This window comes from Corvus moneduloides, chromosome 7 (genome assembly GCF_009650955.1).
Source record: "Corvus moneduloides isolate bCorMon1 chromosome 7, bCorMon1.pri, whole genome shotgun sequence".
Lineage (NCBI taxonomy): Eukaryota > Metazoa > Chordata > Aves > Passeriformes > Corvidae > Corvus > Corvus moneduloides.
Window position 1 is genome coordinate 19,452,334 of NC_045482.1, and position 14,451 is coordinate 19,466,784.

The 14,451-nt window shown below is 44.4% G+C and overlaps 1 protein-coding gene across 19 annotated transcripts in view; it reads right to left on the reverse strand.

The window, feature by feature from the left end:
- Window positions 1-14,451, reverse strand: part of MYO3B (myosin IIIB) — a 256,067-nt gene that overhangs the window by 134,025 nt on the left and 107,591 nt on the right. For all 19 annotated transcript variants that reach the window (XR_004241144.1, XM_032114004.1, XM_032114002.1 and 16 more), the window contains 3 exons: window positions 14,176-14,329; window positions 10,883-10,971; window positions 2,792-2,921 (listed from right to left, as the gene is read on the reverse strand). Coding sequence is in view for 18 of the 19 variants with exons in the window: in XM_032114004.1 (XP_031969895.1) it covers window positions 2,792-2,921; window positions 10,883-10,971; window positions 14,176-14,329 (373 nt within the window). In the remaining variant the exon portion in view is untranslated. The remainder of the gene's footprint in view (window positions 1-2,791; window positions 2,922-10,882; window positions 10,972-14,175; window positions 14,330-14,451) is intronic.

Genomic DNA, 14,451 nt, shown 5'->3' on the forward strand with positions numbered 1-14,451 from the left:
GGCAAAACCCACCTACACTGCACATTCCAGAGATAGTTGCAAGCAGATGTGAGAATGTGCTGTCACTCATTTTCAAACAAAACACCACACATAGAAGGCCCATTTCAAGTCAGGGTTACCTGGAAAGATGCAATATGTCTCCCATGTAAATTATTAACTTTTGCACCAGTCAGTAATTGACCAAAAGCTGGAGAAAATTGTACCCAGATCATGAATCTTAATCTGTATTTTTTCTGGTTTGCTTTAGGAATGAAGCACATGTTGAGTGGAGGGAAGAAGGCTAAGAAACAGGGACAGAGTACAATGGGACGTATACACACTCACTATTCTTTTGTTTACAAAAGCATCTTTGTAGAAAGTTAAGAGAATAGCATTATCTTTCTTCACTGAGCAGAGATGAAGCAGCATTGCCAGCAGTGCCTTCTGTTCTCAGCCAAACCTTTCATTTATCTTGCAAGCTGCCAAAACTAAACCTGGCAACAATCTGAGTTTAGAACACAGAGGCCCCAACACAGGATGTGAATGCCAATTATATCAGACAGCTGGAAAAAAAGAGCAAAATCACAAAGGCTTTTCAAAAACAAAAATGACATAAGGGCTTTAAGCTATTCTTACAACACCATGCACAGATGCATATGCACAATAATTTTTTTTATCAGGATGTCCTGTACCAACTTGACAAATACAGACAACTTGTGTGCTCTTCACAGAAAGGTAAATGGAGGGAGAAAGCATTCAATTAATGTAAATAGGAAACAAGGAAGGAATGTAAGAGACCTAAAAAAATAGGTAAAATATACCAGCACGGTAACTATACATTAACTGCAATGAGAAGTATCTCTTACTGAACCTTCTATGCATCTTAGGCAAAATACTCAAGTTGAGTGCTGCTGCTACTGAAAATATCTCTGTAAGGCCAGAAAAAGATGAGTTTGCATGAAGGCATCAGCCTTCTGACTTAAAAATAGCAATTAAAAAAAAGTATAATATTTACAATAATTTGGCCTGATAAGTGGAACAAAGCACCTAATCGGTTTTGTTCTGACAATAGCTCCAAGGTATAAAACAGCTTATAAAGAGGGTGTGGAGGTACATTTGACCATGTGTGAGCTTTCTTGCTTGCTTTTCTTGATCATAATCTCTTTCATCAATTTAACACAGACTCAAATGTAGAGTAGTAGTAAACAGAAAGATTCGTTCCTGACTTGGGCACAAACCAATCCTCCGTCATAAACTATATTCCCCTCCATCTAAACTCATTATAGCTGAATGGAGAAGCAGATTCCTCATTGGATCCTCACCTCTCAGGGACCTCTAAAAGTGTAATTTGAAGGGGGGTAGTCAAAAGCCTTCCAATTACATGAAAAATTGCACTGTAACAGGAATCTATCCTCTGTAGTATATAAACAGATTTTATGATATCAATTTTACATGTGCAAAAAAAGCTCCAATATAATTTTTTCTCCAGATGTTCTTTTTCTACACAGAAATATCAAGAGAGGTTAAATGCATCACCAGATGCTACAACTGGGATACTGACAGTCCAGAAATTCAAGGCAGAGAGCTGCTACACAGGCACAGAATTGCATCTACAGCCTATGTACAATAAGCCTACACAGCACTATCTAATGCATCTACCAAGTATTTCCACCCAAACACACAAACTCATCTGCATATGTCAGCTCACAATAATTTTTCAATCTAGTACAATCCATTGTATTTAGATTTGGTATTACATATTTTTCTTATCCATTACAAAATAATGCTTCAAGAGCGTAGAAAGTATTGAGAGAAGTACTCATCTGCTGGCTTGTTTGCATGGATACTGCAGAACTAACATTTGCATATGGTACTGGCATTCTGGCATCTATCCATGGAGTAATCAAACTTCATCTTGCTGTTTTATTTAGCTACAGATCTGGCAGTTTCATGTAAGTCAAAGTCAACAAGCTTTAAGTCAGCCTTAAGTTAGCCTATTAGTACATGGCTTTTACAATTTGTAAGAAACTATGTATTACATCAGTGCCTCTAAATAGATGGATATTACCTGCGAAACACCTTGATCTACCATCACATGATTTATGAACTGTAAGCCATGGTACACAAGAATATCAACTGTATACTGATCTTAGCAAAGCACTAAGAACTAGAAACTCCCGTATTTTTATCCTGCCCTGAGAATGAACTCTTGCCCTACCCATCTGATAATCTCCCTTTCTCTGCAGTCAGGGAAGAATCTTGCTGCACAAGATTCATGAAAGGAAATGAAATCTTGAAATCAAAGAATAAAGTGTAACAAACATTCTGGAAAGGAGATATGATAAAAACAAATGCAACTGAAAAAAAAAAGAGAATTTGGAAATGGAGTGAATACAAAGAAATGGATTGGGATTAAATGAGGTGCAATGAATAGGACTGAAACTTGCCTAAATTATACTTATTGAAATCCTGAAATCAGGGAACAAAGTTCCCTGAAATTGATGAAATGAAATGCTAAAAAAAAAAGGAGAGAATTCTGAAGCAAAGTGAAAACAATAAAATGGCATGGGATGACATGAAGTGCAGGGAAATGAACCAAACCTTGCAAATTGATCTTTATTGAAATCGCAAGATTTCATTTCCTTTTGAAAGGAAATGAAATCTTGAAATCAGAGAATAAAGTATAACAAACACTCTGGAAAGGAGATGTGACAAAATCCTTGAAAAACAAATGGTTCAGAATCAAGTAAGAGTTTGAGAAGAACAGGTAGCTGAAGAAGTTACAATGTTAGCAAAGCTGTGCAGAAAGTACCTGTTTTTGTTAATGGGCTAGAGAACAGCTGCTGAAGAAGTTTGTTCTCTGAAGTTCGCAACACCACCACTATGTCAGCAGGAAGAGTGTCTCTGTTCTTCTCAAGGAATGCAGAGGCATCATATAATACCTAGTGTGGGAAAGCAGAATGAGAAAATTTTGACGCAATGGATTACCCAAAAGCTACTATGTTCTTTAAAATGTGAACAGTCAGGATTGACCAAGCAGACCAGCTAGGGTCTACATGCAAATGAATTATCTGCAAAAGACTTAAAAGTGAACTACAACAGTGTGTTCAGAATGTAAATTGGCTATACAGAGTACCTATATTCATAGAATGCCATTGTATATCAAACTGGGTTAAATGGCTTAAATCCTGTTGTGCTATGGTTTGCCATGTCAAACTATTCTATGCATGACGCAACATAACAGAGATATTTCATTAAAGCTTAAGTTGATTATTTACGTGCAGTGTAAGAAATGGTTCTCAGGTGGTCACTTTCTATTGGTTGTCTGCATCAAACCTGTGATCTATAAACAGACCTGCTGGAGGAACAGGAGTAAGTTGGTGTCCTGGGTTGCAGTGTATTCTATTACCATCCCCATCAGCTGTTAAAATCAGGTGGGGCAGTGTTTCCTTGCCTCCTCCCCCCAGACTATCTTTCTGTTAATTGCCCATCATTGTCCTGCCGCCTGACTCAGAGATAACTCCCTCCGGATTATCTTCTGTTAATGAGCCTAATCAACACTCTGCCTCATGACTTGTTACCCCATTGTGAGATGCTCCACCCAGAGGGAGGAACCAAGCATCCCAGCGTGGATATAAGCTGAGGCTGAACACCAGAGACACGGGCTTCCCACTGGATTTCCAGAGGACAGGAGCTACACAGCCACCATTGGACTTCCTGAGGAAGAGCAGACTGTTTTACTACAGGATCACTGCTTCAGAGGACTGCAGCCACCATTCTACCAGACTGCTACCACCACCCTGCCTAACAGGGTGTCAGGTTGTACCTTGACTCTGTCACTTTGACAGTGTTTTCTTTTACCTTTTTTTTTTTTTTTTTCCCCTTTTCTTTAATTGCCATTAAATTGTTATTCTGACTTAGTGCCTCCCACTGGTTTGTTTTCAAACTAGTACATAATTTGGCGCCCAACGTGGGGCCTGCTCTGAGAAAAAGTCAGAATTACAATTTTGTATAAACAGAAATCTATTCACCATGGTGCTCAGCTGGTCTGCATGGGTACTGTATCTTGTTCTCTATATTTTTCCTCACATGGGGAACTACCTGCCTGTTGTATTACTCCTGTTAAAACCAGGAAATGGTATGAGAATTGCTTTATTGGTTTATTATGTCTACAGCATAATAACCTGTGAGGCGATGAATACCATTCGGAATATATACTCAGTTTTGTTTGGCTGTCCTAGTCTGGGCTCCTATGTCTGGGATCTCCTCAACAATCGCACCCAGCCCCTGGTGGGAGGAGTAGAGAGTGGTTTCTTCCAGCCTTTCAGGCCAGGCACAGCAGTTTTTGAAAATATTGAATTCCCTCTGGATGTCAAAGACGGCATAAACTTGCTGTCAGTTCTGCTTTGTCTTCTCTGTACAGCCTGCACCATGTACACCATGCTTAGAATCAGAGCTATGGCACAGCATCCTCAGGATGAGGGAGGGAAAAAGAGCAGAGCAACAGCGTCCATGTCTACGCAGACTGTCACCGAGGAGAAAGAACCCAGATGCAAGACAACAGCGTCCATGTCCACGCAGACTGACACAGAGGAGAAAGAACCCAGATGCAAGACAACAGCGTCCATGTCCACGCAGACTGACACAGAGGAGAAAGAACCCAGATGCAAGACAACAGCGTCCATGTCCACGCAGACTGACACAGAGGAGAAAGAACCCAGACGCAAGACAACAGCGTCCATGTCCACGCAGACTGACACAGAGGAGAAGGGAACCAAAAGCACTGTCAGCGTCCCCATGCAAACCATCACTGAACCAGAACAGCCTAAACCGATTGCAGTTGCCCCCGTGCAGAAGAAGAAATCAAAAAGCAAATCAGTCCGCATAGTGACTGACGAGGATGCAGCAGGACCTTCGCACCCAGCAGAAGAAGCAGAACCGGAGATCATCACTCGATCACTATCCCTGGGTGAGCTGCGTGACCTGCGGAGGGAATTCACCCGCCAGACAAACGAGTCTATCCTGACCTGGCTGCTTCGCATCTGGGACGCTGCAGCCAATGACACCATTCTGGACGGAAGTGAGGCCAGGCAACTGGGATCTCTGTCCCGGGATGTGGTCATTGACCAGGGGATCGGGAGAACCCAAGAAACCCTCAGCCTCTGGCGGCGACTGCTTACAAGTGTAAGGGACAGGTACCTTTGTAAAGAAGACCTCCAGGTGCACCAAGGAAAATGGAGCACAATGGAACAAGGTATCCGGTGCCTGAGGGAATTGGCTGTGCTGGAGATCATTTTCTCAGAAGATGAGAGATTTCCTAAGAGCCCAGATGGTGTCCAGTGCACGTCACAGATGTGGTTGAGGTTCGCACGCCTTGGACCAGAGATATACTCCCGTTACCTGGCAACGCTGCAATGGAGGGAAGGTGAGGACAGGGTGGGCGTCTTGGTGAACAAACTGAGGATTTACGAGGACACCGTCACAGCCCCGTTTCGCACCCATGTCTCATCCGTGGAAACAAGTCTTTTGGCTGAGCAAGTCCGGAGCTTGATTGAAGAAGGCCATCAGAAATTGAAAAAGGAACTTAAGGAAGAGATTTACCAGATCTCACCAGAACCAACAAGAGTCTCTGCCATTAGGAGCCGGCGACCCCCAACCAGGGAGAGAGGATACACCCCACGAGGTAACCTCTGGTTTTTCCTTCAGGAACATGGAGAAGACATGAGTAAGTGGGATGGAAAACCCACCTCCTCCTTAGCAGCTCGGGTACGTGAACTAAAAAGAGGGACAACTACCACAAGAAGCGCATCTAGAGTCAACATTGCTCCGGTCTCCCGCACACAGAACTCCAGACGGTACCGGAATGATAATATGACCGATCCTCTTGAAGGGACCTCAGGAACGTATTCATCGGAAGGGAGCAACATGCAACATGACCAGGAATAGAGGGGCCCTGCCTCTAGCCAGGTAGAGGAAAGGGAGAATCGGGTCTTTTGGACTGTGTGGGTCCGATGGCCTGGCACATCTGACCCACAAAGATACACGGCTTTGGTTGACACCGGTGCTCAATGTACTCTGATGCCATCAAGGTATGTGGGAGCAGAACCCATTTCTATTTCTGGGGTGACAGGAGGATCCCAGCAGCTGACTGTACTGGAAGCTGAAGTGAGTTTAACTGGGAACGAGTGGCAGAAACACTCCATCGTGACTGGCCCGGAGGCCCCGTGCATTCTCGGCATAGACTATCTCAGAAATGGATATTTCAAGGACCCAAAAGGACATCGTTGGGCTTTTGGGATAGCTGCTGTGGAGACAGAAGATATCAGACAACTGAGTACATTGCCTGGCCTCTCAGATGACCCCTCTGCCGTGGGACTGCTAAGAGTTGCAGAACAACAGGTGCCAATTGCCACAGCAACAGTGCACCGTCGGCAATACCACACCGACAGAGACTCTGTGGTTCCCATCCATGAGATGATTCGCAAACTGGAGAGCCAAGGGGTGGTCAGCAAGGCCCATTCACCTTTCAACAGCCCTATATGGCCAGTGCGTAAGTCCAGTGGAGAATGGAGGCTGACGGTGGACTACCGTGGCCTGAATGAGGTCACGCCACCATTGAGCGCCGCTGTGCCGGACATGTTGGAACTTCAGTACGAGCTGGAGTCCAAAGCAGCGAAGTGGTACGCCACTATTGACATTGCCAATGCCTTTTTCTCCATTCCTTTGGCAGCAGAATGCAGGCCCCAGTTTGCTTTTACCTGGAAGGGTGTGCAATACACCTGGAACCGACTGCCCCAGGGGTGGAAGCACAGTCCCACCATTTGCCACGGACTGATCCAGACTGCATTGGAAAAGGGTGAGGCTCCAGAACATCTGCAATACATTGATGACATCATCGTGTGGGGAAACACAGCAAAGGAAGTGTTTGAGAAAGGAGAGAAAATCATCCAGATTCTCCTGGAAGCTGGCTTTGCCATCAAAAGGAGCAAAGTCAAGGGACCTGCCCGAGAGATCCAGTTCCTGGGAGTAAAGTGACAAGATGGACGACGTCAGATTCCCACTGAGGTCATCAATAAGATCACTGCGATGTCTCCACCGACCAGCAAGAAGGAAACACAAGCTTTCCTAGGCGCCATAGGTTTCTGGAGGATGCACATTCCCGAGTACAGCCAGATCGTGAGCCCTCTCTACCTGGTTACCCGCAAGAAGAATGATTTCCACTGGGGCCCCGAACAGCAGCAAGCCTTTGCCCAGATCAAGCAGGAAATCGCTCATGCGGTAGCCCTTGGCCCAGTCAGGACAGGACCAGAGGTGAAGAATGTGCTCTACTCTGCAGCCGGGAACAATGGTCTGTCCTGGAGCCTCTGGCAGAAGGTGCCTGGTGAGACTCGGGGCCGACCACTGGGATTCTGGAGCCGAAGCTACAGAGGGTCTGAAGCCAACTACACTCCCACAGAGAAGGAAATCTTGGCAGCCTATGAAGGAGTCCAAGCTGCCTCAGAGGTAATTGGCACTGAAGCACAGTTGCTTCTGGCACCCCGACTACCGGTGCTGGGTTGGATGTTCAAGGGAAAGGTTCCTTCCACGCATCATGCCACCGACACCACATGGAGCAAGTGGATCGCCCTCATCACACAGCGTGCCCGTATTGGAAACCCGAATCGCCCTGGGATTCTAGAAATTATAACAAATTGGCCTGAAGGTGAGACTTTTGGATTATCCTCTGAAGAAGAGGAAGAGCAAGTGACTCGTGCTGAGGAAGCCCCACCATATAATGAGCTACCGGAGACTGAAAGACGTTATGCCCTCTTCACTGATGGTTCCTGCCGAATTGTAGGCGCTAATCGAAAGTGGAAAGCTGCAGTATGGAGCCCCACACGACGAGTTGCACAGGCTACCGAGGGACAAGGTGGATCGAGTCAGGTTGCAGAGCTTAAAGCCGTCCAGCTGGCTTTGGATATCGCTGAACGAGAGAAGTGGCCGAGGCTCTATCTCTACACCGACTCATGGATGGTAGCTAATGCTCTGTGGGGATGGCTGGATCGCTGGAGAAAGGCCAACTGGCAGCGCAGAGGGAAACCCATCTGGGCCGCTGAGATTTGGCAGGACATCGCCGCCCGAGTAGAGAAGCTGACCGTGAAAGTTCGACACGTGGATGCGCACGTACCCAAGAGTCGGGCTAATGAAGAGCATCGCAACAACGAGCAGGTGGACCGAGCTGCCAAGGTAAAAGTATCACAGGTGGATCTGGACTGGCAGCACAAGGGAGAATTATTCCTAGCTCGTTGGGCCCATGATGCCTCTGGTCATCAGGGGAGAGATGCAACATACCGATGGGCCCGTGACCGAGGGGTGGACCTTTCCATGGACAGCATCTCACAGGTCATCCACAGTTGTGAGACCTGTGCTGCAATCAAACAGGCCAAGCGGGTGAAGCCTCTGTGGTATGGTGGACGATGGTCAAAGTACAGATATGGTGAAGCCTGGCAAGTTGACTACATCACCCTTCCCCAAACCCGCCAAGGCAAGCACTACGTGTTGACCATGGTTGAAGCAACCACTGGATGGCTGGAGACCTACCCTGTGCCTCATGCTACAGCCCGGAACACCATCCTGGGCCTGGAAAAGCAAGTCCTGTGGAGACATGGCACCCCTGACAGGATCGAGTCAGACAACGGGACTCATTTTAAGAACAGCCTCATCAACACCTGGGCCAGAGAACACGGTATCGAATGGATATATCATATTCCTTATCATGCACCAGCTGCTGGAAAAGTTGAACGCTGCAATGGACTACTTAAAACTACCCTAAAGGCACTTGGTGGGGGGACCTTCAAAAATTGGGAAGTGAATTTAGCAAAGGCCACCTGGATAGTCAATACCCGAGGGTCCATCAATCGAGCTGGTCCTGCCGAGTCTGAACCCTTGCACACAGTGGATGGAGATAGAGTCCCTGTGGTACACCTGAGAGGTATTTTAGGAAAGACTGTTTGGATTAATCCCACCTCAGGCAAAGACAAACCCATCCGTGGGATTGTCTTTGCTCAAGGACCTGGTTGCACTTGGTGGGTAATGCAGAAAGATGGGGAAACCCGTTGTGTACCACAAGGAGACCTAATCTTAGGTGAGAACAGTGTGTAGGTTTCACTGTGTATATATATATATATATATATGTATGTGTGTTTTAGAGTTTAAGAAGGTATTGGTTTGGGATAATGTAGATGGTAATAGAATAAGGGGTGGATAATGTCCTGGGTTGCAGTGTATTCTATTACCATCCCCATCAGCTGTTAAAATCAGGTGGGGGCAGTGTTTCCTTGCCTCCTCCCCCCAGACTATCTTTCTGTTAATTGCCCATCATTGTCCTGCCGCCTGACTCAGAGATAACTCCCTCCGGATTATCTTCTGTTAATGAGCCTAATCAACACTCTGCCTCATGACTTGTTACCCCATTGTGAGATGCTCCACCCAGAGGGAGGAACCAAGCATCCCAGCGTGGATATAAGCTGAGGCTGAACACCAGAGACACGGGCTTCCCACTGGATTTCCAGAGGACAGGAGCTACACAGCCACCATTGGACTTCCTGAGGAAGAGCAGACTGTTTTACTACAGGATCACTGCTTCAGAGGACTGCAGCCACCATTCTACCAGACTGCTACCACCACCCTGCCTAACAGGGTGTCAGGTTGTACCTTGACTCTGTCACTTTGACAGTGTTTTCTTTTACCTTTTTTTTTTTTTTTTTTCCCCTTTTCTTTAATTGCCATTAAATTGTTATTCTGACTTAGTGCCTCCCACTGGTTTGTTTTCAAACTAGTACAGTTGGACACATTGTAGTACATTAAAACAGCTTCTCGTGGCACTGAAAATCATATTAGGAAAACAAAACATTCCTCTATTTCAATTATCCTGTTTTGATTAGAAATTAATGCCTGGGTATTTGTATTAATATAATAATCAGTTATTTTTGCCTTTTGCTTAATTGCAATAATTTTCTAGAGCTGTTTTATTATCACTAGCAATATTCCTCTCTAGCCCAATTTCCCTGGAGTACATTCATTTACACAGGAACTGAATGTTCTCTTACAATAGAGAACTCGCCAGTAGTGTTTTTATTATTTTGCCATGTGGGTACAAAGAACTAACTAAACCTGTGTGCATTTTAATAGTTATCCTTAACAAGACAGAAAACCTGACAGAATTTACTAGAATATATCTTAAAATTTTGGAGTCTTATAATGATCCAGAGATGAGACTTCATCAATAACTATATAAAACATGGCTATTTTGATTTTGTCTATAAACAAATATTTGGGCCTGAAATTGCAAGCAAAGCTCACGTGATGGTGAAAGCCAGACTGTTACTCCCCATATAAAACAATACGTGAATGTGAACCTCTGAGAACAAAAGAAGTTAGGTGTTAAAAAGTACAAGAAAACATCTCTACTAGCAAGTCCCAGTCTTTCCAATGCACTCTATAGGATTTTAAGTTCTGTTACAGATACTGGTTTACATTGCTTTCTATGCATATACTTTACATAACACTCTCCCACAGAACTACTGGGGCATTCATGTGCTGTTACCAAGCATGTAGCCTGCTCTGGCTCCAGAGAGTTGCTCCTTTGAAATGACTGTAGTACTGGCATCTCTGAGGCCAGATTTCTTGCAGGCAAAAGATACTTACTGTCTACACTATTTGTGTAAGAGCCCTAAGGATAGGCTCCAAAATGGACTGCTACACATGAAAATTTCATTGCAGAGTGTATGGTGTATGTTTGCATAAACTTTCTCATTTTTTCTATTAAAATGAGGATAAAACCCATAAAGCAGAAGCTCTGGCTAAAAGCAAATAATGACCACGCCACTATTATTTGAACCAAATAAAAATCACATGACCTTACCTTTCCAGCATAGTGCTGAATACCAAATGACAGTTCCACTCCTTTTGGTCTCCAAAAGTATTTGCATCGTAAGTTATCTTCAAATTTATCTAGACATTGAGAAAAGACATTGATTTAAGTGACAGAAGGATAACTATAATCCTCATCCTAATCAGTTTGCTAAATTGCTGCTCAAGAAGTCAGAACTGTTACAAACACATACTATCAGATTGCTCAGAAATACCAAGCTGTCACACCTGAATGGAACAGCTCATTTTAAACTAGTCCAGTAAGACTCTCTTTCAAACACCACTGTTTGTGGATGCCTTTGTCCATGGAAAAATTTTAAGTAAGAAGATCCAATGAGAAGATGTGAGAAGATTTCTCATATTTTCCAACTAATTTACTTATGTATATGCAAGGTTTGCAAGGTATTTTAACTACGTACACTCAGAACTGTGCATATATCACGCTCACTTAAATGCCTATTATTTGTATTTTCTCTATTTCTCTTATTTGTATTTTTCTTCCTTTCTGCATTCATTTAGCTTTGTGCATCACGTTTTAAGGATATGTTACTGTGTTCAGTCTGGAACTGTCTCTCATATACCTTTGTACTGCTACAGAAAAGAAGAAGCTTCTCTATAAAACCTCTTCTGAGGAGACTTTCTGTTTCCTGTGATTACCCCTAAAGAGCTGTCAGAAAAAGAACCACCAGTTTCTAAGAAAAATGTCTTCTATGCCCTGTGGTATTTAATATTTTGTAATGAAATTAGTGCTGTCTGTCCAACACTGAGGGCCCAGGTAGCAATTCCTGCCTGCTGAGCCAAGGAAACAGCCCTGGAAGGGAGCAGGATCCAAAGAACCCATGTTAATGAGAATTAGTGTTTATACTGTAAAACTTGCTATTATACTAATTTACCTGAACAAGCAACTAGAGACCTGAGACCAGAAACAATTGATAAAATTCTCTGTCATGCTGTGTACATCAGAAAATAATATCAAAATGCTTTTTTTAATGTTAGAATCCATTAATATTTTGTGTTAGGTTTTTCTTTCTATTACCACTTAATTGAGCTTGTATTTAAAGCAACAATAACTAAATTTGGAATTTCTGGGGGCTGGGACAGAGTGGAATTAATGACTGTCTGGCACACCTGAACAGGGCAAAATACGCCACTTTGCTGTTTGCTTGAGGGATCTTGCTGTGCTGTGTACAGATCAGCAGTAAGGCCAATCAGCACTGGACCAGGGAAAGTGCCTCTGGAAGTAGAAGTTCAATATTCAGTATTAACTGATTTATGCAACCCACAGGGAGGCAGACAACTTTAGTGCACAAAGGAGGAGTGTTGGAGGTTAGTATTTTTCCTTTTTTTTTTTACTTTCTCTCAGGGAATTTTGTCCCATCTGTGACCTAGGAGATAATAAGGACTGGTACTTAAGAGACACAAAAGAAGTGGCCAAGGCAGGGGGAAGGGTGCAGTAGGCTACTCTCTTACCTGAGGGGTTTTCTATTGGGAAGGGCAAAGATACCACGAGACTTTAGTTGGGGGCTGAGGGGCTCGGCTCAGCTCCTAGCTCTCTCTCGCTCCTGGGATCAGAGGGAGAGACCACCAGTCTGTAGTTGCTGTGAGAAAAATTCGCTGCCACTGTGGAGCTCCATCTTTTTACTGTGTTTTTTACTGCGTCTACTGTGAGTGAGGCTTTGCTCATAGGAGCAGCTGGTGAACTGACACCTTATGGAACACCCTGCCTCACTGGAAAAGACCCTCACCATCAACTCCGGTGCCTCAGGGGAAAACTCGGGACCCCAACCCCCCTCCCCCTTCCTGGAGGGCGTGTCTCCCTGGCTGCGTGCTGCAGTGACCCAGCCCCGCTGTTGTCTGCCACTGCCTTGGGCTTTTTCACTACACTCTAACCCAAAACCCTGTGTCTGCCCGGCCACCCCTGGCTCCTGCTAAGGCTGTGAAGTTTTCTGTTACATTGTGTTTGCTGCCCCAGAGTGTGCCTGCCTCTGCCATTCCAGCCGCTGCTCCGAGGTCCCTGCTGCAGCCCATTTCACCACCCAGCCCGCCCGCCATTACCACGTGAGGGAGACGCGGCGCCACAGCGCCCCCTGCCGGCGCGGGGGAACCATGGCAGGCGCCCTGCCCGGCCGGGAGCCAGCAGCGCCCCTGCCGGCTGTGAGCGGAACTGCCTGAAGGGGACCGGGCCCGCGGCCCAGGGAGGCTGGCACTGGGTTTGTGGTTCTGCTTGTTCTTGCTGCCGTTGTTGTTGTGTGTTTGCCTTGTTACACATATATATGTATGTATACATTTACATGTGTATATATACATAAATAAAGAACTGTTAATTCTTTTCCCATATCTTTGCCTGAAGCCCTTAATTTCAAAGTTATAATAATAATTCAGAGAGAAAGAGGTAATATTTTCCATTTCAAAGGAGGTTCCTGCCTTCCGTGGCAGACACCTGTCTTTCAAACCAAGACAAGGAGCAGAATGAAACTATAGTACTCATTCTATCTGTGACGTGAATTCCAGTTTCAGCTCAACCTAGCAGTAGTGAAAAACCTTGTACATGCATTGTGCAATTTAACTGGAAACTGTTATTTTTCTCTAACAGTTTGAGTCTCTGCGGCACATTCCACTGAAGGAAATGGAACTCTGTTTCATATCACAGGGAAAAATGCAGCTCTAGTAAATAAACGCAAGACAACAGCTTTAAATGTGGCATGCGCTGCATATTTTAAGATTGGCACCAAGATTTGTTAAAATGTATGTAAAATATGTATGAAGACAGGGAAATACTCAGCCAGATGGCACACCAGAAATAACACACACTTCCTATTTATGACGAGATAATCTGAAGTGAAGCAGTATTTTCTAATTAGATAAACGTGGGCCTAGGAACCTGGGAGATCTAAATTTTACTTTCAACACTAATGCTACCCATGGGGTGGTCCTAGATACAAGATTCTACCATGTCTCAGCCTTCCCTTCAGTAAATGGGGATAAGTACTGCCTGGTCTATCCCACATACATGTACAAGACACAGGACATTTCCTTGTAATCTTGGAAAAACAATAAGCCCTTGCCACCTGATACTTAAGACAACTTTTCCAATTTGAAAAGGATAGAAAACACGTAAGCAGAGAAAAATGATGAAGCACAATGAAAAATATACTTGAATGTCAAATGAAATGACACAAACTCAGGACAACTGTGCTAGGAAAACTTGAATAAAGATGACATTGCATCCTCTTACAATACATTTGTCATTTCCCAGACCTTTCCCAGAGTTTTGCTTGCACATACCAACTAAAGTTAGGTCTGTTGCCTGAGGAAATCGACTTTCTTCATCTAGCAGAGAGAGGAGACCCATGGGTTTCTGAAGGAACATATCTAAAAGTGGACGGTTGTCCTCATACTCCACTGTAGCAGCATCAATTCCCTCACTCTGATATTCCATCTACAAAAGTCACCAGCACAGTTTTAATATTGAACCAGTAAAAGCAACATCATCATTGGGGCATTTATGGTGCACACCAATGCTCTATAGGCCCCAACAAAATCATTTACAAAACTTCAACA